This window comes from Leptonychotes weddellii, chromosome X (assembly GCF_054177405.1).
Source record: "Leptonychotes weddellii isolate Sample4059 chromosome X, ASM5417740v2, whole genome shotgun sequence".
In the NCBI taxonomy this organism is placed as follows: domain Eukaryota; kingdom Metazoa; phylum Chordata; class Mammalia; order Carnivora; family Phocidae; genus Leptonychotes; species Leptonychotes weddellii.
Window position 1 is genome coordinate 22,151,944 of NC_138385.1, and position 22,745 is coordinate 22,174,688.

Consider the following 22,745-nt stretch of genomic DNA (forward strand, 5'->3'; position numbering starts at 1 on the left):
TCGGTAGTAAGAGTAACCATTTTGCCGGGTGCAGCAGCCATGCCCGCGTCCCCAGGCAGTCAGGATGCCGAGGTGACCTTCATCCTCTTCTCCTTCTAGCTCCTAGCATATCAAACTGAGGATGCCAACCCACCAAGTCAGAGAACGATTTTGTGAGGGAGTTCTTTAAAAATGAAAAAGACAAGCCAAAAACAGCCTGCAGTATTAGACAGGAATCTTTTATCCAAGGAACAAGATAGCCCAGCTATGAGAGTAACAAGACCCAAATGGACAGAGAACGCATGTGCCTGTGAGCGTGGCCGGCTAGCCCAGAAGGCAGTTAGGTCCACAGCGACCCACCTGCTCATCCTTCCCCACACTTGCCTCCCGAATCTAAACTTGTCTCTCCTCTGCTTCCTGCACTTCCCTTTCTTCCCCTCTCCCTCCTTTGCTCTTCTGCCTACAGAAAATACCCAGAGTACCTATCGGGTGAGTCCAGACGGCTCCCTCCGCGTGACCTTTGCCAGCGGGATGGAGATCAGCCTCAGCTCAGAGCCCCACATCTTGGCCGGGGCGGTCAACCCCACCCCAGGCAAATGCAACATCTCCCTGCCCGGAGAGCACAATGCAAACCTCATCGAGTGGCGGCAGCGCAGGGAGCAAAACAAAGGCAACATTTCAGCTTTTGAAAGGAGACTGAGGGTAAGGCTTGACCCGATGCAAGATATAGAACTTCTGTTTTATGTTCGAAAACCACAGAGCTGCCCTAATCTGAAGGCCCATTGCAACAAAGCTTTTCTAGGTGACTGACTGGCTTATATGATATACTAATTCAAGAGAGGGTGCTAATGGCTGATAATGGTTCAGTATCCTTAAATGAACATTCTAATAGGAGCTTTCTTTGTCATTAGCCAGCTAAAGTGCTCTAATAGTAGCAATTTCAGGCACCAAGAAAGTCTGGGTGGAGAAATGTGTTTAGTCAGGAGGCCCTCCAGAATCCCTCACAGCATGCCCCGGAGATGGTTATCAGGTTCACTACCTTGACCCAGCTCCCTGCTTTGGGGATAGTTTATACTTCATATGGAAAGACCAGGCAGGCGCACACACAAGGATGCGAGACATAAGGCAACTTTCGGACAAAGCCAAGTTAAAAGGAAAAAATCAGTGAATGATAACATTGCCGTGAATACATTACTAAGGGCCAGAGGGGTAAAGGACCAGTACTGAGATTGGACTAGTGGTGCTCAGAGAAGAGCTGCCCAGAGGAAATTAAAGGTTTGTCCCGGCGGGGGCGGGGGAGGGAGGTTTCCAAGTCCTTACCAAGCACAATTCACTGCAGCTAGCAGAATCCCTGTCAAACCTGCCTTTCTGCAGCACACAAAGCCTACAACCACCACAGCACTGTGTCTACCTGTCCCTTCTTAAGCATTAACCAATGTTCAGATGATGTGACCAACTTTCCAAATATAGTAACATTCAGTATCACCCCCAGAGCAACTGCCAGCCCGAGGGAAACAATCAATTCACAATTGAGGCCAGGCCTGCTTTAAGCACCTGTGTCATGCTGGGATACCTGGGATGCTTGCATTTTCTTCACTCATGGTACAAATTGGCTCACAGTGAAAATGTGATAACCTTTAGGCTGTGGAAATACAATGCCAGACAACCACCCAGTTCCAGCAAGAAACAGTCCAACCAGTCCGAAGGCGTGATGTGGACAAAATAATGCACGACAGTACTCTTTTTCAATCACTTGTGTTGATGACACATAGACACAGACTTCGGGGTGGTCTTCATAATGCCACTAAAGTTGTCTGCATGCACAAGTCAATTTGCATGTTTTGATTCTATCGCCAGTCTCTATCAGAATATTTACCACTAATGCGCCACTGAATTGAGAAGTAAAACCAGTGCACATAGTCACACACACACCTCTCTTTGTGGGAAGCAGCGAAGGTTTCTGTCAGAATTCCAGAAATAGGATCTCCTGGGTAGAGCTCTAGATGGGGAAGTTAGTCGACCTGGCTTAAGAAATGCCTTTATTGGGGCACCTGGGTGGCTCAGTCAGTTAAGCGTCTGACTCTTGATCTCGACTCAGGTCTCAATCTCAGGGTTGTGAGTTCAAGCCCCTCACTGGGCTCCATTCTGGGTATGGAGCCTACTTAATCAAAAAAAGAAAGAAAGAAAGAAAGAAAAGAAATGCCTTTATTTTCTTCACCTGTGAAATGAAAATATCATTCTAGAGCAAAGTAGGAACCATCTACACATGGCTTATCAACCTCATGGATTCACCATAGAATAATTGTATCAAATAAATGATCTCTTAGTGCCTCCCCCAGTTTATAGCCTCAATAAAACATTATGAACCATATCATACACTATGTGCCTTTGGGTTTTCCCATTCTTTAGGATAACACATCCTGTACTATGTGACTTTGGGATTTTCCACTTTCTAAGATAACCCACCATTTTCTCCCCTCCATGTGCACAGATAATGGAGAAATTCTAAACTATAGTTTACACCTCATATCCCAAACTGTTCTTAATGTTGAAAAGCTAAAGGTCATAAAACATTTGGGGGCTCTTTAGAGTAAGGAGTGAAGTGTTATTTAGTTGATTTTATTTATAATTGACCCATTTCCCTTCCTGTGGTATAGTTGAGCAGATCTGTGGAACTGCTTATAAGGGCAACAAATTCAGGACCTTCTCTTCTATGTGACTTCCAGGGCACTTCCTGAGGTTCTGCGACAGAAGGGAGCCCCTTCTCAGCTGAGTGGTGTTACCATGCACATCCGTAGAAACCTAACAGCAATCCTCTACATGTTTAGTGCCTTAGAGTTAACAAAAGGCTTTCGTAGCCAGGATTTTATTTGATCACCACAACCATCAACTGTTGTTATTCCCAATTTACAGATAAGGAGACTATGGCCCAGAGAGGTTAAGTGATTTGCCCAAAGTCAAACAGCTATTAAGGATCAGAGCCAGCACTAAAATGCAGGTCTTCGCCTAGCGCAGCAGTCTTTCCACTACATCATGCTGTGCTGCCTTGTTTCTTAAAATAATTAATCTATATATCATTGCCCCACTCAGTGGAGCCACCTTGGCAGGGCCTGACTCCTCATTTCAATGCTGACAAAAAGAGGCAAATAATCGACTCTAATGTGCTGGCAAGTGTGGGTGGTACAGGACAACTGGCTGGCCTCCAGGCAGGGAAAGTGTGGAAGAGGCCGGAGAAGGGAAGCTGTTTAACTGGCTGATTCTTACCTTCTCTCCCCATCCTCATGCATTTTTGTTTACACTCCTGCCTCAGTTTCCCCAGATTAGGCAAATCCAATTTAATGCAAGGACTATGCTCCCCTAACGTAAGTGTGAATCCAGTTTTGACAAGGCAAAATTCTCTTTCCGTGCTGAGTTTATTATTTCAGAGATCGTGCCCCTTCATTTCTGGTAGCTTTTCAGGGGGCGAGCAGATAGCACAAGATGTAACATTCTCTCTTCCTGGGCCAGATAGACAGTGACCCATTTGTAAGCATTCATGTAAAGAATAAGCCTCTCGGGTGTCCTCACGTACCTCAAGGCCTTGGACTGAATCATTTCTTTCTCCTGGTGGGGCAGCCATTCCAGAGCAAGTGCGAGTGGGTACACCAGAGCTCTTGAGACAGAATCCCAGGTCCACATAGTCACACAACATAGAAACCCCTGCTGTACCGTAGGAAATAGGACTCCTCTTTGAAAAACCAAACAAAGGTGTGATTGTGATTTTTAAATGTGCTTGGGCAGCAGGTCATAAAACACTAATTGTTCAGGCACAAAAATGGCACGTTCATTTATAGGCCCATTGGGTAAGATGATGGGCATTCCAAAAAGCTACCGATCACATCCACCCTAGACCTTCTAGCTCAAAGAAAACACAGAAAAGGATAGACTTCTCTTGGAGATAAAGCAACAAGCGTTGCTCTTCTCCCGTGACTGGTGGGTTTTTTGCATACGAAGTCAGGGTCCCCTTCAAGGTGAACAAGGCAGACTGCTGAAAAAACGTGATATCCTGCTCAGCCTGGGCAAGCAAGGGATTTGTTACCTCTGGGCCGTCCTGCACCAGCTCCATTAAGTGAAACAAATCACACTAACATCCTGAGATTTCCTTTATTTTAAAAATCCATTTCCCCCCAACCTGAGGTGTGTTTGCATCATCTTCCTTGCAAAGTACTTTTACATGTATCTGATCTGCTGCATCAGCCTGTCCCCATAAATGCATTTCCCTTTACAATGGAGAAAGTAGAGATTAGATCACAATGGAAGCCGTTGTAAAAGAATTGGGCATTCACCCACAGCAAACCAGTTTAGGAACTTCACCCGGCTTGCACCTCGCCACCTCCCCGGATAATAACGCCGTTCTAGGAGACGCAGCCCAGCGCTGGATCCCAGAGCTCTTCACAAGATTTCACAGACTGAGATGTGAGGTTACGGCAAAACCCCTGCCCCGCAGCCTCCTTTATGAAAAGAAAAAAAAAAAGTCCAGGAAGCTTAGCACTTCAAACCAAAGTAATAAAATCAAGTAAGATGATTATGTGTTTACAAGCAAAATGAAGCAAAGACTAATCTAAAACCCTCACCATTGATTTTTGTCCCCTCGCCACTCAAAGATAACTGAGAACGGGGTAGATTGGTTTTTCAGCGCATGTCCATACGTGATCTGCGCTCTGAAAGGGCAAACAAGCCCAGATGCAACACAGGGTCCCAGGCTGACAAATGATGGGGAATTTGGGAGGCAGCCAACAGGGTTCCAGCATCTCCCTCCGTTCTCAGAAAATGCCTTTGCTGACAGGGCACACAGCTGCAGGCTGCTCAGAGTTGGAGTTCACATTTGCTTCACGCTATTTTAACTTCCTTCTCCCCAGGTTTGCTGGAGGGACTTATTTTGTGAAAATTTAGATAAGGAGGCTGCTTGCAGATAGATGAATCTATTCTAAAAATATATCTATGGTTCTCAGTCCCAAGTAACAGTGTGTCTACCCCTAAGGAGTCACCAGGAGACAGGAGATTTCAGGCAACTGGGCAGAGTTGATTTTTTGGGGTCAGGGCATTCTTGGGGCCTTCAAATCATAGAAGCTCCTCTATTTGTTAATCTTGAGTCAGCCCCGCTAAGATAACTAGGAAGAAAGTATTATTTCACATACTATTCCACATGCACATAAACATTAATGATTTGGTATAAAAAACCTCAAGTGTCTGTTGTATGGTTTCGCAAATGAATTCACCAACAGGAAAGTATTTAAACAAGAGCAAATCAATATAATGCAAAAAGCATCCAAGTTAAATGATATGGCAGAAGTCAGGTGAGCGGAATGAACAAGATTTTGAGGAAGAACTGGTATGCCCATAATTTTGCACCACTTTTCCCATCTATGAAATGAGGGATATGGGCTGTGCAATCTCTATCATTAGTAGCATTTTCACAACTGATCGTAATTAAGCAGATAACATTCACTGAGGTCTTACTATGTATAATGCCATATATTAACTCATTTAGTACTCATAACACTTTATCAGGTGGGTTCTATTATTATCATTTTCATTGTACAGATTAAGAAACAGGCACAGAGACAGGGCGCCTGGGTGGCTCAGTTGGTTAAGCATCCGACTCGTGGTTTCAGCTCAGGTCTTGATCTCAGGGTTGTTAGGTCAAACCCCATGTCAATCCCCACACTGGGCTTGGCCCTAGGCGTGGAGCCTACTTAAGATTCTCTCTCTCTCTCCCTCTGCAACCCCCTCTCTCTCTAAAAGGAAGGAAGGAAAGAAGGAAGGAAGGAAGAGGCACAGTGAGGTCACACACAGCTAGTATGTGGGGATAGCAGGATTTGAACCCAGGCAGGTCAACTCAATAGCCTATGTCCCAAGATCCCTACTGGCACTAAGATTTTGTGGGCTGGCAAGGTAAGGAGAGTGTCTTGGGAGTAAAAAAAGAAAAAAGAGGTAAAAGGAAATTCCAGATGGGGTAGTAGCAGCTGATGCTAACACATGCCCTGTTCATTTATAGGCAAATCTGTGAAATAAAAGCAAGCCTAAGTATGGTTTTGATTGTCAGCCTAACAATTATCAACAAAAAATAAAATCTGCAGGGCGCCTGGGTGGCTCAGTCGGTTAAGCGACTGCCTTCGGCTCAGGTCATGATCCTGGAGTCCTGGGATCGAGTCCCGCATCGGGCTCCCTGCTTGGCGGGCAGTCTGCTTCTCCCTCTGACCCTCCTCCCTCTCATGCTCTCTGTTTCTCATTCTCTCTCTCAAATAAATAAATAAAATCTTAAAAAAAAAAATAAAATCTGTAGCACTGTACTGATTGATTTCTAACTAAGTACTAATTACCTCAAAACCAGTGAGTGTAGGGCGCCTGGGTGGCTCAGTTGGTTAAGCGACTGCCTTCGGCTCAGGTCATGATCCTGGAGTCCCTGGATCGAGTCCTGCATCGGGCTCCCTGCTCGGCAAGGAGTCTGCTTCGTCCTCTGACCCTATCCCCTCTCATGTGTTCTCTCTCTCTCATTCTCTCTCTCTCAAATAAATAAATAAAATCTTTAAAAAAAAAAAAAAAAACCAGTGAGTGTAGAGTAGCATGTACTAATTTAAAATTGGCTGTGACTTTTCTATCCATTCTCATAAATTCATGGAAATTAAATACAGTGCATCTCCCAAACTGTGATGTGATTATTTGGCCCATCTCACTTATTCACCTTCCGACTTCTTCAGCAAAAGTTAACAGGTTAATTCAGTTGCACCGTGAGCTGAAATGCTAGACAGCATCCTTGAAAATTCAGCCTTCTCTTCTTTGTAGAAGAAATCACGGGGCTCCTGGATGGCTCAGTCAGTTAGGTGGCCAGCTCTTGATTTCAGCTCCGGTCATGATCTCAGGGTCCTGGGATTGAGCCCCAAGCCAGCCTCCATGCTCAGCGGGGAGTCTGCTTGAGGATTTTCTCTCTCCCTCTGTCCCTCCCCCCCAACCCCTGCTCATGCACCAAGCACTCTCTCTCTCTCTCAAATAAATAAATCTTTAAAAAAAAAGAAACCAACTGCCATAATCATAACTTCCTTAGAGTTCAATACATTTTGTGTATGTGTCTTTTTTAGATATAATTATATATTTATATCATATATAATATAAGATATATAAAACATATTCAGTTGAACCATAGCAAATTGCCCCTTTTGTAGGCCAAAAACAGTCAAATATCAGCAAGCAACTTAATATATCTTTATCCTACTAATTGAATGAGTCTTGAATTGGAAGGTTTGAAAGGACTTTCTCTTAAGCAATTAAAACACAAATTCTAGGAAGGAGCAAGAAAAGGCTCTGAGTGGAGACAAAGGACACTTTTCTTTGGAGCTTCTGCCTGTACCCACCCTTTCCAAGCACTTTGATTTCTGCTAGAAACACAACCCATGGCTCCCTAGGGCACTCACTTCCTTCTTTCCTTTCTGGTCCAAGTATGATCAAAAAGCAAGCCCTTCTCCTTACTTCTCCTTAGCAAAGCTGAAAAAAAATATAAGGAAAACCAAAGGATGAATTAAAGTATAGATACTTCTTCCCCTATGGAAAATTTTTACCAAATCCAGGTTTCTTACCCCAACATACAGCTGTTGTCAAACTCAGAGGTCTCGTTCAATGTGCAACCTGTCCAAAGAGACCCCTTTTAACTTGGGGCTATTACCAAATTTCACCCCTTTCTTTGCCCCCTCTTTTCCAGCACAAGAATTGGTGCAGACTGTTTGGAGGAAGAGTGTGTTGGGGAGAAAAACCATTTCTTTCTACCCTTCTAAGTTCTTTGGCTGGTGTAATAATTAAACTGACATAAAACAGATTAAGAGGAGAAAAACAAGCATAAGTTGAATAACATGTATACCTCCTATGTACATGAGAGACCCAGGAAAACTGAGTAGATCCCCAAATAGCTAAAGCCAATACCTTAAGTAACATCCTCAGCTAAAGACAAAAGATGCTGGAGGTGGGGAGTCAGTTATGGGAGGTTACTAGGAAAGTGACAATAAACAAGGATGCGGTTGTTGTGCAATTTTAAATCCTCACCTTCTCCGTTGCTAAAAGTTTCTACAGATTTAGTCATTCCCCACTTTTTGGTACAGAGAGACACCTTTACAAATGGAAATTCCCCTTATAAATGCAAATGGGTAACTTCACAGTTTTTTAAGAGCTTCTCCTGTGGCTGTTTCCTAAAAATAATCAGCCTAAAATAATCCTTATGCCAAAGAGGCATATTTTGGGGTGACAAATTCTGCCCCCATGCAAGTGGAAATAAAGATGGATGGCCCACACTTAGGTCAAAGGCGATTATTGTCTTTCAGGCAAACTAGTGTTTGTATGAATGTGGAGCTTTCCCAACCTTGCTTATGACCCCAACAATCATAAGCAATCAGCTTAAGTTTGGATTCCTCCATAATGGCTGGAGCATATAAGCACTCAAGGATGGGGATGGGAGAGCCCACCTGGACAAGCATACTCCTTCCCAGCCTCCTCAGACATAGTTTCCGCAGGAGACTCAGGGGGACTCTGTGGCATCTTCTATTCCTTCACCCCCTTTCAGCTCTGAGCCGAATGTTACAGTACCTTCTCTTTTGGGTTCCTGGACCCAATGCCAATGTGGGAGCTGGAGTTCCCCACAGCAACCAGCAATTCTGGGGACACCAGCTGGCTGTCCTACAATTCAGTTCAATTCTGACCCTATTTACCAAGAAATAGCATCCGATTCCGTGGGTTACGGGTTCAGTCCTACAAAACTGCCTCCTGCCCGCTACTTCAGATGCCAGTCACCAAGTCCAAGTTGTTACCAGTGCCTCTGATGGACTGGCTATCAATCAGAGGTTCCCACAACCCTTTTCTTGGGTTTGATTAATTTGCTAGAGCAGCTCGCAGAACTGAGAAACATTTTGCTTATGAGATTACCAATTTATTATAAAAGGATATAACCCGGGAAGAACCGGATGGAAGGATGCAGAAGGCGGGGTATGGGGAAAGGGTGCGGAGTTTCCGTGCTCTCCGGATGCTCCACTCTCCCAGCGTCTCCACTTGTTCACCAACCCCGAAGCTCTCTGGCCTGTCCTTTGGGTTTTACGGAGGTTTCATTACTTAGGAATGATTGATTCAATCATTGGCCATTGGCAATTGATTCAACCTCCAGCCACTCCGCCCTTCTCCAGAGGTTTGGAGGGAGGTACTCAAAGTTCTAACCCTCTAATCATGTGGTTGGTTTCCCTGGCAACCAGCCCCCATTCTTAGGTTACTTGAGAGGCTTCCAAAAGTCACCTCCTTAACATAACAAAAGGCAGCTTTATCATTCTTATCACAGGAGATTCCAAGGGTTTCAGGAGCTCTGTGCCCGGAACAGGGTCCAAGACCAAATATACAGTTCTTATAAATCACAATATCACACCTTCCAAACCTTTGATAATAGTTTTTCCACAGCATCTGAGTTTCAGAGTACCTTATTCTGAAAAAGAGAAGCAAGGTTGTCGACGTATTGACAAGCACAGAAAGAACATTAGGCCGTCTTTCTCTGCTTGCTTTGTACCACTTAACAGTGATCCCTGCTTGTGTTAACTGTAATGACTTTATTAAGAAATGTGTTCTTGAGTAGTAAACTTAATCTATCAGACAAATAAAACCACAAATTTAGTTGAACTGGAAATCACTTGTTACTTTGGCTCTTTAACTATCATTATAACATAAATTGTAACAGTTACAACCGTCTCTGGGAGTACATGGATATTTTACAGCTATTGTAAATGAGCGTTATTACAGTTGGAGATATGTGGCTATAAAACCACAGGAAAGGTAGTTGAGGAAAGAACACCTGGTTACATATCGGTTTCCAAGCCCTGCGTATCAAAAGACAGAAAATATGTGCTACACTATCACTTTTTAGGTAATAACAGCAGGTTACTGTATATTTATGCACTACAATACTGCATACATTGGCTACAGATGGTTTAAAGAGTCCTGATTCCCAGGGACGCCTGGGTGGCTCAGTCGGTTAAGCGTCTGCCTTCGGCTCAGGTCATGATCCCAGGGTCCTGGGATCGAGTCCCGCATCGGGCTCCTTGTTCTGCGGGGGGCCTGCTTCTCCCTCTGCCTCTCTCTCTATCTTTCATGAATAGATAGATAAAATCTTTAAAAAAAAAAAAAAAAAAGAGTCCTGATTCCCAATCTGTGTGTGTCTCTTTTCCCAAATTAAACCTACCCCTGAGACTAACAGCATTTCCTTTCAAATAATTTAAGTATCTAATCTCTAGTCTTCTGGATAGATTTCATGTCATGGAACATTTGATAGGTCCTTTTTTTTTTTTTTCAGAAGCTCAAAATTAAGGGCAAATATTATTAGCCCCAGCTGGCTGATGAAGAAACTGAACCAAAAGAGATTTTTTTAAAGCAAAGTGCCATACCCCAATAGAAAAATGAAAAAAAAAAAAAAACCTCATGAGTAGACAATTCATAGAAGACATACATGTCGCCAATAGACATTAAAAAAGTTTCAGCCTCACTAGTTATCAAATAAATGCAAATTTAAACTACAATAACATACCATTTTCCCACTCTGATATAGAGAAAAACTTACTAACAATGCTAACACTTACTTGATGCTGGTAAGGATGGAATAAGATGGGCTCCCCCACTACTACTTAAAGGAAGTATAAATTTGTAGAAGCTTCATGCACTATAAAGTAATGACTCATGTCACATCAGGAGTCTTTGATATATTCTTATCACTTCACCTGGTAATTTCACTTCTTCAGTTCTGTATTAAGGAAATATTCATTTACAAAAATGTTCAGCAAAATATGAAATATGAAAGAATAATGGAAAATAAAAACTCTAACTTCCAACAATAGGAGAAAGGATAAATAATTATCATGTAAGAAGATACTATGCAACCATTAAAATTCACATATTAAGAATATATAATAATACAAGGAATGCTCAAGATAAAACATTAGCTAAAAGTAGGACACAGGACTTTTAAGTACAATCCTAGTTGTATTTTTTGAATGTATAAACAGATTATGCATAAAAGAGAGATAAATGGAATGCAGCCAAATATTAGCAGTGATTAGCATTGGAGGGTGAGATTACAGGTAATTATTTTCTTTTTGTATTTCTTTATTTTCCAATTTTTCTGCAACGAAAAAACATCACTTTTATGATGGAGAGTGGAAACTATTTTGAAAACCAAAGTGAGCAAGGGAAGACTGGACTTTGAAATGAGAATGTGGGTTTTCTAGGTTCTTCCTTTCTAGGTTCTTTGGTTGGTCTAATAAAATTTACATGAGACAGATTAATGAGAGAAAAAGAAATTTAATTTTGTATTTATGGAAGCTCCACAAAAACACAAGAGGCTCAGAGACAGTCAAGGCAATATGAGGCTTAGATACCATCCTGAACTAAGGAATGGGAGAGGGGCCTGGGGCTTCAAAGGGGAGGAGGGTAATTCACAGGACAAGAATAAGAGCAGATGTTTGGTAATTGGATGTTTGTTCTGCCATACAGATAGGTCATTCAAATACAAAGTAATCTCGGGTAATAGCTCTCTTCCTGAGCCAGGCCCCCTATCTAAATTCTTTTAGGTAGTTAAGGAAGAGGTGAAAGTTTTTCTTGAGCCTGCTGGGTCTTGATTGACCTCAGCTCAAAATAATCCACATGCATACAAGGTGGCACGTTTTGGGTGGCATATCCTGCTCTCCTTCACAGTTATCTAGCTACTAAGATTAAAAAATCCTGTTTGGATCTTATATGTGGAACTAAAAAACAAAACAAAACTGAACTCAGATACAAAGAACAGATTGGTGGTTTTGGGGCTGGGGGTAAGGGGCAGGGAGGGAAATGGGTGATGGTGGTCAAAAGTGTAAACTTCCAGTTATGAAATAAAGAAGTCCTGGGGATGTAATGGGCAGCATGGTGACTATAGTTAATAATACTGTATCGTATATTTGAAAGTTGCTGAGAGAATAGATCTTAAAAGTTCTCATCACAAGAAAAAAATTTGTAACTATGTGTGGTGATGGATGTTAACTAGACTTACTGTGGTGATCATTCCACAATATATACAAATACTGAATCATTGTGTTGTACACTTGAAACTCATATAATGTTCTATGTCAATTATATCTCAATTTTAAAAATAAAAATAAAAATGTTTCAATAAAAAATTTTTAAAAATCTCTTTCTGAACTGAGATTTTAAAATTGGACTCTTGAGACCCCTAGAGGTTTCACGATTGGGTTTCAGAGCCCCCTTGAGATTTTATTTATCATGTACATGTATGTGTTTATGTGCATTTTCCTGGGGACACAGTATGTGGCTTTCAGATATTTAAAAGGATCCTTGACCACAAAAATTAAAAATGAACATAAAGTTTAGTTGAGTAGTGAGTGAATCTGTTTAGTTCAATTCTGATTAATGTAGTCAAGCCCTAATGTTGGTTTTTTTCTCCCTTCCTCAGATTAGCCAGATATTTAACATTCTGTTCTGGATCATGTTGACAATTCCTACAGATATAGATCTAGTACACCAAACTACAATCACCTTGGAATCTGACACATGGACCCATTCAAAAGCTTAACCTAAATGAGAAAAGTAATCATTATATTTTTAAAATAACAATTACCAATATTATTTTTACATTTCGCAGTACCTGTATATGTAATCTTATTTAATTCTTAGCACAACTCTGTGGTAGGAACTGGTAATATCACTCTCATTTCACAGTTAAGAAAACTAAGCCTCTGATAGAAGAAATGACTGGTACACAGACAAGCAGCTAATGAAATGGCTCCTGATTCCCGGGCCACTGCTGTTGACACTTCTCAAAGTGTCTCCTTTTTTGTTTGAAGGAGAGCAGAATTTGCCACCGTAAAATATGCCTTTTTGACATAAAGATTATTTTAGGCTGATTTTTTTTTTCCTGAGAGTGCCCGCATGTATGTGCATGCGCAGTTGGGGGGCAGAGGGGGAGGGAGAATCCCCACCAAGCTCCACGCTCAGCCCCTGGAGCCCCGTAAGGAGCTGGATCCCACCAGCTGGAGATCATGACCCCAAGATCAGGACCTGAGCCAAAACCAAAAGCGGGCCGCTCAGCCGACTGAGCCACGCAGGCGCCCCTGGGCTGATTTTAAGAAACAGCCGACTCAGAAGCTCCGAAAACTGAGTAGAAGCTACCCTTTTGTAAGAGGCATCTATGTTTGTAAGGGAAATCTCCATTTCTAAGGGTGTCTTCCTCTCTGTACCAGAAAAGGGAGGATGGCTCTAAGTCTCTGGAAACTCTCATCAGTGGAAAAGGCAAGGATCTAAATCTGCATAAAAACTATACCCGGTTTACTATGCTTTGCCTGAAAACCTCCCATAACTGGCCTTCCCTCCTCCCCACCCCCAACATCTTCTTTTGTCTTTAGCTCCGGGTGGATTTAAGGTGGCGGCTTCATGATTGTGAATGCACTTGATGAGAGGAACCAAAGCAGTGCTTAAAATAGGTCTCATATCTGTTTTGCAGGCCCATAACCGAAACCTGCTCTCCATAGATTTTGATCATATAACTCGCACGGGAAAGATCTACGATGACCACCGGAAATTCACCCTTCGAATTCTTTATGACCAGACTGGACGACCTACTCTGTGGTCTCCCGTAAGCCGATATAATGAAGTGAACATCACATATTCACCTTCGGGATTGGTGACGTTTATTCAAAGAGGGACGTGGAATGAAAAAATGGAATATGACCAGAGCGGAAAAATAATTTCAAGAACTTGGGCTGATGGAAAAATTTGGAGCTATACCTACTTAGAAAAGGTAAGTTTGTAGGGAGAATAAACTAGTTCTGAGTTTCTGCACGAGAATATTGAAAATGGCCCTAATTACCGATCTTGGTGAGGAGACCCACAGGAGAAAAGTCTGTTCTGGCTGTCAGGCCCTGTAGAAGTAACAGCAACAACCAAATGCATCTATAAGGATAAGCTGTTTTTCAGCTAAAAACTTTCCCCAACCCCACGCTCTGCCAGGTACTCTTTCAAACTGAAGTCAGGATAATGGCTTTGCTTTCTCCTCATTTGAGCATATTTGTTGAAGCTCTTGAAAAGGTATCCTCATTATTATGAAAGCTCATACTGAGGTAAAATAGGTCGAAAATTATAAAATTGTGTGTTAATGTATCTCAGCTCTGGAGAAGAACCTCTTAGAGGATAAGGAATTCTAATTTTGTTGGGATAATCAGTGAAGTTTTAGTAGGTATACATATGAGGACTAATTTTCACAAGTAATCAGTCTGAGCAAACGGTAGCAGTGGGGCCTCATTGGTAATAGTCCTTTGTGTGTGCAGTGAGTCTCCAGCAGCACCCATAATGGGAGCTCCCGGGCTCCCGTCTGGTGGAAATAGACAAGGATTTTAATCCCACCCCCAGAACCATTTGTCAAAGAGCCCCCACAGGGCAAAATGGTTTCTGGCCAGATCAGTAGCAGAGAACAATAAGAGAGAGTGATTTCCATCCACCATCTCAATTTCTGATGTCCTAAGATGGCATCTCTTATTTCCCAAATCTGTCCATTCAACCGAATTCATCAGTCCTGAATCAATTTCTGGGAATACTGAAAAAATGTTTCCCTTGAGGATTCAAGGGTAATCAGTGCAAGTTAACCCCTAGAAGTTCTTACAGAAGTCATAGAAGCTCATAGCTCACATGACAGAATTTCACTATTTGTACCCAATAATGTCAGGCCTTTCTGATACACTCCCCAAAGTTTTGGGGGGGAAAAGTATGCCAGTGGTTGTATGTCATTATAAAACTATAATATTACTTCCCAGAGGCAGTTGCTGGGGAACTTGCCAAGTTGGAAATGCCTAGGAGATAAAGCAGAATTCCACTTGGGAGCCAGGGTAAAGAAGAGAGTCCTCTGCTGTATCCACCCTTTGTCTGCTGAAGAAATAGGTCAAATCTATAATCTACACTCTACACTAGGAACATCTGAATCTTATAGAGTGGGTCTTTCCTCTTGAATTTTGGTAATAAGAATGATTTGCAAAATCCTATGGCTCATGTTCACAAAGTACTAAACTTGGTACAAAATTTCCTGAATCCAAATATTTGGTGGTATGTTTACAGGGGCAATGCATGTAATGATGACCTTCATATAAAAAAAAGATACCACTGATTATTAGATCATAGGCTGATTTGTTTTTCAAGGAATGAGGATGGGTTTGCCCTGACCCTTCCACAGGTCATACATGTGGCCAGTGAAGTAGCCAACACTCCCTAGGAGTGTACATGGGTTTGAACTCATAAACCCAATTCATTAGCACCACAATTTGGCCGCTGAGCTATAACTGCCTGTAGACAGTTGCATCTGAGTCTCTAAGACTTTTCCTTTAGGCTGCCTATACAATAGCAAAGGAGCCTATTGAAAACTTACATTTTAGCCCTTCATGCAGCTTCTGTGACACCAATGAAGCAATTTTATTGCTTCTCTTTTCTGAAGTAGCTGAGCAAAGAATCATGTGAAGGAAACTTCCCCTAAGTTCTCTTTGCTACAGAAACTGAGTTGACAATCTCTTTAAAAACAAGGAGAAGTCTATGAGCCAGGGCCTGCAGTGGACAGAAATAAGACCTGACTGATGTATCATGTATCAAGAGAAGCCCTAAGGACTTCCAGAGACTAGTTTACTGACCAGTGAGACAAGCTGAATCACTTGTGCCTTTTAGTTGACTTTTGTCCCTTTCTTGAGTTCACACTTAATTTGTCCTCTAATTACAAAGTCACCCCAGGGCTCCTGGGTGGCTCAGTCAGTTAAGCATCAGACTCTTGATCTCAGCTTGGGTCTTGATCTCAGTCAGGGTCATGAGTTCAAGCTCCATGTTGGGCTCCACACTGGATGTGGAGCCTACATAAAAAAATAAAATAAAAAATAAGGGTAGCCCTTGACTTAAACAGTCGTATTATGCAAAACTCAGAACCTGCAAAGCACACAACTATGAAATGGTTCTTTACTTTCCAAAAATCATTTATCATGAGATTGATTTTATTAATGTTATAATTACCAGTAATAATAACTAAATCACTGAATAGATATGATGATTAAATGAAATAACTGAATATAAAGCACCCAGAGCATCTAATCATAAAATAAGTTGGTTTCGTTCCATTTACATAGTGCATTATAGCATTTATTTTCCAGTCACTAACAAATGCTACTTACTTACTACTACTTGAAGGGAAATTAAAACAAGAAAGAACAGAAGGAAGGAAAGGAGGAAGGGAAATGAAGAAAGGAGAAAAGAAGAAAATTAAAGCATTTTTGAAATTGTGATTCTAGAAAATAAAAAGGGAAGGAATATTGAATTTACCAAAATCCAATGTACATGTAACTTTTGCAGTGAGGTGATGAGGTTCTGTGTCTTCCTGTGCTCTTTTGAGTCCTCTCTTTAACATGGCCTTTGCTGGCACATTCTTTCACTATGTCTGGGGCAGAGCAAAGACAAAGAGACTGGCTCCTCTAGTATATTTTAAAGTAAGAATTCTCAAGCTTGAAAATGTATACCTCATTTTATGCTTCAAAATACCTCTGTAAATTTGCTTGCCATCCCTATACCATGATATATTAAAAAGCAACAGCAAATATTTCACCCTAATGTGCAGAAATTTTGTAGAAATCGTGTGACTTCCTCTAGAGCAAGTGCAAGTTACGTGTATCATTTTCATGCACAATGATCTGTAGCCATTAGGAGAAAAATAATTATTTGGGTAATAGCTGTGGTTGCTTAAATGATCTCTTCTCTATTAAAAAAAATCAATTATTGTTTCTTAAATTTTCTCTATGTGGTCATTAATTCTCTATCTTGATTTATGAGACTTCTCTGAGTTAATTATATTTTGAAGACTTGTGGGGCTAAAATTTTGTATTACAGTAAATGTAAATCTTTCGGTTTCCTAAAATCGTTCAAGGACTTCATCTTAAAAAACGCATTTAAAGATATTTTATAATCATATAATAAGATGCTCTAGTCTGATACATTTACACAAAATTGCCTCTTTAGGGCTGAAATTTTCAAAAGCTGCCTGCCTAAAGTGATACAATGCACGTTGCCTTGAGCTTCCAGGTGGCCCCACACTGCCATCTGGTGGTTACTCGAGTGCTTTAACTTTTCAAATTTCCACCATTGCTCATTTCTATTCTTGTTCAAATGAATATACATGCTTGCTCTTTTTTCCTTCTTTACAATGATCTCTTTTAGGATCTCACAACCCATTAAAAAAAATACAAAGTCTCCAACTCTTTTGTTTGGACTCAGAAGAAATGGCCCTTTTTCCTGCTGTAGCAGCACTGTGGGTGCTGGATGGACTCATAAGCATTATTTTTGAACAAACTGGTAACAATGCCCACCCAAAGTGAGAAAGCAGCCAAGTGAGAGCTAAATGGCGTTCTGGCAACACAACAGTTACATTCACGAGCTTTCTAATCACGTCATCCACATCCTTGCCATTGGCAGAAAGCTTTAAAACAGACCAGGGAGCTTTTGAGACCGCACTGCATCAGCAGCACCTAGGACAGAGTCGGGCAGTGGTTTTTTACTGCGGCGCGATGGATGAGACAGGGGAGAGAACACAATGGCAATGTGCTATACATGTTTGGCAAGGCACGCACAGCGACTGGAAAAGGCATGGCCCAGGCAGGCTGGTACTAGATAATGTATGGGAGCCATATGGTGATTGTCCCTGGCCCGCATCACAGGTGACAGATGTCATTTGTTCGTGGCAAACTGACAGAAGAGACTGGAAAGGAGCTGAGAAATCTGACTTTGAGCATAGAGCTAATGCAAAGGCATTTTTCACCAGCTCCCCCCAGGTTCTGTTGGTTCTGCCTTGGTCAAGGAGGTGGTTCTCCCTTCGTGTCCTCATGCCAAGTCTCCTGCCTCTGTTCAGTGGCAGTTTCGGAGGTGCAGGTTGTCCCCAGATGATGAGGTGACAGGCTTCCCGCACGCAGCTTGCAGCTTTGTATCCGCAAGGCAGGGTACTTGGTGGGAAAAAACAGAAAGGAGGAACAAACGAGTGAATAACTGCAGACTTTGACTTCACAGTACTGACATGCGATTCAGAATCAATAATTCTCAGAAGGCGGGGGGATATGCAGTTCCAAGAAATAGATTTAATACTAGAATATAATTTCATATTTAGAAGAGGGAAGTGCACATTATATACGCTTCTGTAATTCATATTCATAAATATTTATGTAATTTATGTTTAGAAAATGAAAAGATACCTATTGTTTTCATAACACAAACTTCAGAAAATAAGCTCAACTAAATCCTTTTGCTTGGTAAGGTAATTCTCAAGAAGGGAGGGATAAAGCTTCCTTAGAGAGTTATATCAGAGTCTCCAGGGGTGAGCATTTTTTATTTTTATTAAAAGATGAGATTTAAATGCTTTTCAATTAGAAATAGGATTGAGTCCCCTGTAAAACAGTGTTCCTTTTATGTTTGTGTTTGAGGTTAAAATAAGGTAAACCAGTATCAGTGAAATACCTAATCATATGTGAGGCATTATACCTCAACAAATAACTATTTCTGAAATACAGATCAGTTTGGAGGAAAGGGGTTGCATATCCAGAGAATTCTTCACTTTTTAATGGCATGTTCCCCTAATATAGTTTAAAACATGAATTGCTTGTCAACTATACTCAAATTTTTTTAAAATGTCAACTATAGGGGCTCCTGGCTGGCTCAGTTGATAGAACGTGCAACTCTTAATCTCGAGGTTGTCAGTTTGAGCCCCATGTTGGGTATGGAAATTACTTAAAAATAAAATCTTAAAAAAATGTCAACTATACTCAAAAAATAAATAAAACACGAATTGCAGAGAAATAATTATAATATTTTATATACAAACTTTTGAGGAAGACTTTACAACTACGTGAAGCCAATAAATACTTTTTGGTGACTGTAACTCAGTATGTGGCATGCCCTCACCTCCATTTACCTTCTAATCCATCTCCACATGGATGCGACTCCACAAACAGTAACCCTTTTGGAATACTGACTTGATTGTTTGTCCCAGCTCTGCAAGACCCTGTCCTTCAACTTGGCTTTCAGTGGTTCCCTATTGCCAGCATGTTTAAGTTCAGCCTCCTTAGCATGGCTTAGAAAGCCCAGCATGACCTGGACCCAGCCTACTTAACTGGCCTCATCTCTTGCCATTCACCACCCCGCCCCCAACACACATGCTCTGGCCACACAAAATTCCTCTCATTCTCTGAAAAGCCATGTTCTCTTTCTTATCCAGACCCTCAATGCTGTGCCCTCTGTCAGGAGCACTATCTCCCTCCCCGGCTCCCCCCACCTCCCTGCCTTCAAACCTGGCCAAAGCCGTAGTCATCCTTGAGATCTCAGTTTGGATGCTGCTTTCTCCAGGCAGCTTTTCCTGACCTCTTAAGTCTGGCTTAGCTATTCTTGCTCTGCTCCCATAAGCACCCTGTCCTTCCTCTGTCATAACACACTGCACACGGTGTTGTAATTGCTTGGTTGCTTGTCTTTCTTCTCCATAGACACCATTACTGCCCACTACTATATCCACCCAGCACTATATCAGTGCCTGGCACATAGCAAGTGCTGGATAAATCTGTGCTGAATGGATGAATGTGTTTCTTTAATCTCCTCAGCTTCAGTGGTACGTATTATGCTATTTTTTGCCTTTGTCTCGTTTCAGTCTGTGATGCTTCTCTTACATAGCCAGCGGCGCTACATCTTTGAGTACGACCAGTCGGATTGTCTGCTCTCAGTCACCATGCCGAGTATGGTGCGCCACAGCCTACAAACCATGCTTTCAGTGGGCTACTACCGGAACATCTACACCCCGCCAGACAGTAGCACTTCTTTTATCCAAGACTACAGTCGGGACGGCCGACTGCTGCAGACCCTGCATCTGGGAACAGGGCGCAGAGTTTTATACAAATACACCAAGCAAGCCAGGCTGTCTGAAGTTCTCTATGATACCACTCAGGTCACATTAACATATGAAGAGTCTTCTGGAGTCATTAAGACAATACACCTGATGCACGACGGCTTCATTTGCACGATCAGATATAGGCAAACAGGTTTGTTGTGAAAGGGTGGCAGTGCGTACATCCACATCGGTCAGTATTTTCTTACAACATTTTTGCTGGCCACAGTGTGAAATAGAAGCATTGACCTGTAGACATCCAATCCCATAAACATTCACTTTGGTTATTAAATTATCTTCCATTGAAATTAAAAACCTGTTATAGACTGCATGAAAGCTGATTCCTTAAAAACCTACCGTGCATTTCTGTCTCTGTCTCAGCTCTCAGAAAAGCTGAGCTCTGAGAACCTGATCCAACTGTGTGCTCCTTCCTAACTCATTACCAGATCTTCCCAGAGATGCAGCTGCAGGAGTTGAGCCTCCCTGAAACGAGCTCAAGCCCCATGTAACCTCTATAAGCCTCAGAGGATGGCAAAATATGTTCAAAAGTCAGAACTTTTGAATATATTTCATCCTTTGGGCTTAGCTTATCAAATGCCCGAAGTCAGTTACCTTAATGCTGGATTTTGTCAACAACTGACCTGCTGACTTTGTAGCACAGGTTAAACGAATTAAAAGTACTTTTGTCAGTGATTATAACAAGAAAGGATGTTGATAATATCAGTTTCATCACCCCAAGCCACTGGATGGGCTGTTACTTAAATAGTTCCTATAATTAAATTACTCTATAACTATAGCGTACAGTATTTTTTCGTATTTACTGACCACAGCTCTGAGAGTGTGTATCTATGAGATGATATGCCCAGGCGTGAAGTATCAGAGGTCAATCTCTAATATCTTATTTTGAATGTAAAAGCATCACTACTAAAGACCCTGACCCTAGATCCTTCTGATTGCTCAACATTACCCATCTAGCTCTGTTCTCATTGTTTTTATTTTGATTCCTCAGGACCTCTTATTGGACGCCAGATCTTCAGATTCAGCGAAGAGGGGCTGGTGAACGCTCGGTTTGACTACAGCTACAACAACTTCCGAGTTACCAGCATGCAAGCTGTGATCAATGAAACCCCTTTGCCCATAGATCTGTACCGATATGTTGATGTTTCCGGTAGAACAGAACAGTTTGGAAAATTCAGTGTCATTAATTACGATTTAAATCAGGTCATAACCACTACGGTGATGAAGCACACCAAGATCTTCAGTGCCAACGGACAAGTTATTGAAGTCCAATATGAAATCCTAAAGGCTATTGCCTACTGGATGACAATTCAATATGATAATATGGGGCGTATGGTGATATGTGATATAAGAGTGGGAGTAGATGCCAACATAACGAGATACTTCTATGAATACGATGCCGATGGGCAACTTCAGACTGTTTCTGTAAATGACAAAACCCAGTGGCGTTATAGTTATGATCTGAATGGAAACATCAACCTCTTAAGCCATGGAAATAGTGCTCGTCTTACTCCTCTCCGATATGACCTCCGAGACCGCATCACCAGACTCGGAGAAATTCAGTATAAAATGGATGAAGATGGCTTTCTGAGGCAGAGGGGAAATGACATATTTGAATATAATTCTAATGGTCTGCTGCAGAAAGCCTACAATAAGGCTGCTGGCTGGACTGTGCAGTATTACTATGATGGGCTTGGGCGACGTGTCGCCAGTAAGTCCAGCCTAGGGCAGCACCTTCAGTTCTTTTATGCGGACCTGGCCAACCCCATAAGAGTTACTCATTTGTACAACCACACGAGCTCAGAGATTACATCCCTGTATTATGATCTCCAAGGTCACCTTATTGCCATGGAGCTAAGCAGTGGTGAAGAATATTATGTAGCTTGTGATAATATAGGCACCCCACTGGCTGTGTTCAGCAGTCGAGGTCAGGTGATAAAAGAGATATTGTACACGCCTTATGGAGATATCTATCATGACACTTACCCTGACTTTCAGGTCGTCATTGGTTTCCATGGAGGACTCTATGATTTGCTTACTAAATTAGTGCACCTGGGGCAAAGGGATTACGATGTTTTTGCTGGCAGGTGGACAACGCCTAATCATCACATATGGAAACAGTTGAACCTCCTTCCTAAACCATTCAACCTCTACTCCTTTGAAAATAACTACCCAGTTGGCAAAATTCAAGATGTTTCAAAGTATACCACAGGTATAAAACTTTACACTAAACTTGCAATAACTCCATGGTGTTTATCACATAATCTCAGTGCCTCTGTAAATATGCTTCCTCTTCCTGCCAGTTAACCCACAAGTTATTGTGCAGTCACTCTCTTCCTTAGTCTTCTAGAGGGAGCACAACTGTGCAAAGGGCATAAAACATGATGCTTCTGCATCCCAGGACACGTTTTCTTTCCTTTTAAGCTTTCTGTTTGTAGGTTTCACTGTTAAAAGCTTATATGAGGGGTGCCTGGGTGGGTCAGTCAGTTAAGCATCTGCCATCAGCTCAGGTCATGACCTCGAGGTCCTGGGAATGAGCCCCAGGTGGGGCTCTCTGCTCAGCAGAGAGTCTGCTTCCTCCCTCCCTCTTTCCCTGCTTGTGCTCGCTCTCTCTCAAATAAATAACATCCTTTTTTTAAAAAGCTTATACGAATAATTTCATAAAGGAAAAATTCAAGATTATGTTCCATCAAATAAATCTAATATTACGGTCTGTGTGGCCTCAGTACCATTACCACATTAAGAGTTTCAGTGCTGTAAACTGAACCTATCT

At 41.8% G+C, this 22,745-nt stretch overlaps 1 protein-coding gene across 2 annotated transcripts in view; it reads left to right on the forward strand.

Annotated features, from left to right (window-relative positions):
• TENM1 (teneurin transmembrane protein 1) overlaps positions 1–22,745 on the forward strand; it is a 330,568-nt gene that overhangs the window by 300,250 nt on the left and 7,573 nt on the right. For both annotated transcript variants that reach the window (XM_081808286.1, XM_081808288.1), the window contains 4 exons: positions 446–681; positions 13,523–13,819; positions 19,721–20,108; positions 20,964–22,184. In XM_081808286.1, the coding sequence (XP_081664412.1) occupies positions 446–681; positions 13,523–13,819; positions 19,721–20,108; positions 20,964–22,184 (2,142 nt within the window). The remainder of the gene's footprint in view (positions 1–445; positions 682–13,522; positions 13,820–19,720; positions 20,109–20,963; positions 22,185–22,745) is intronic.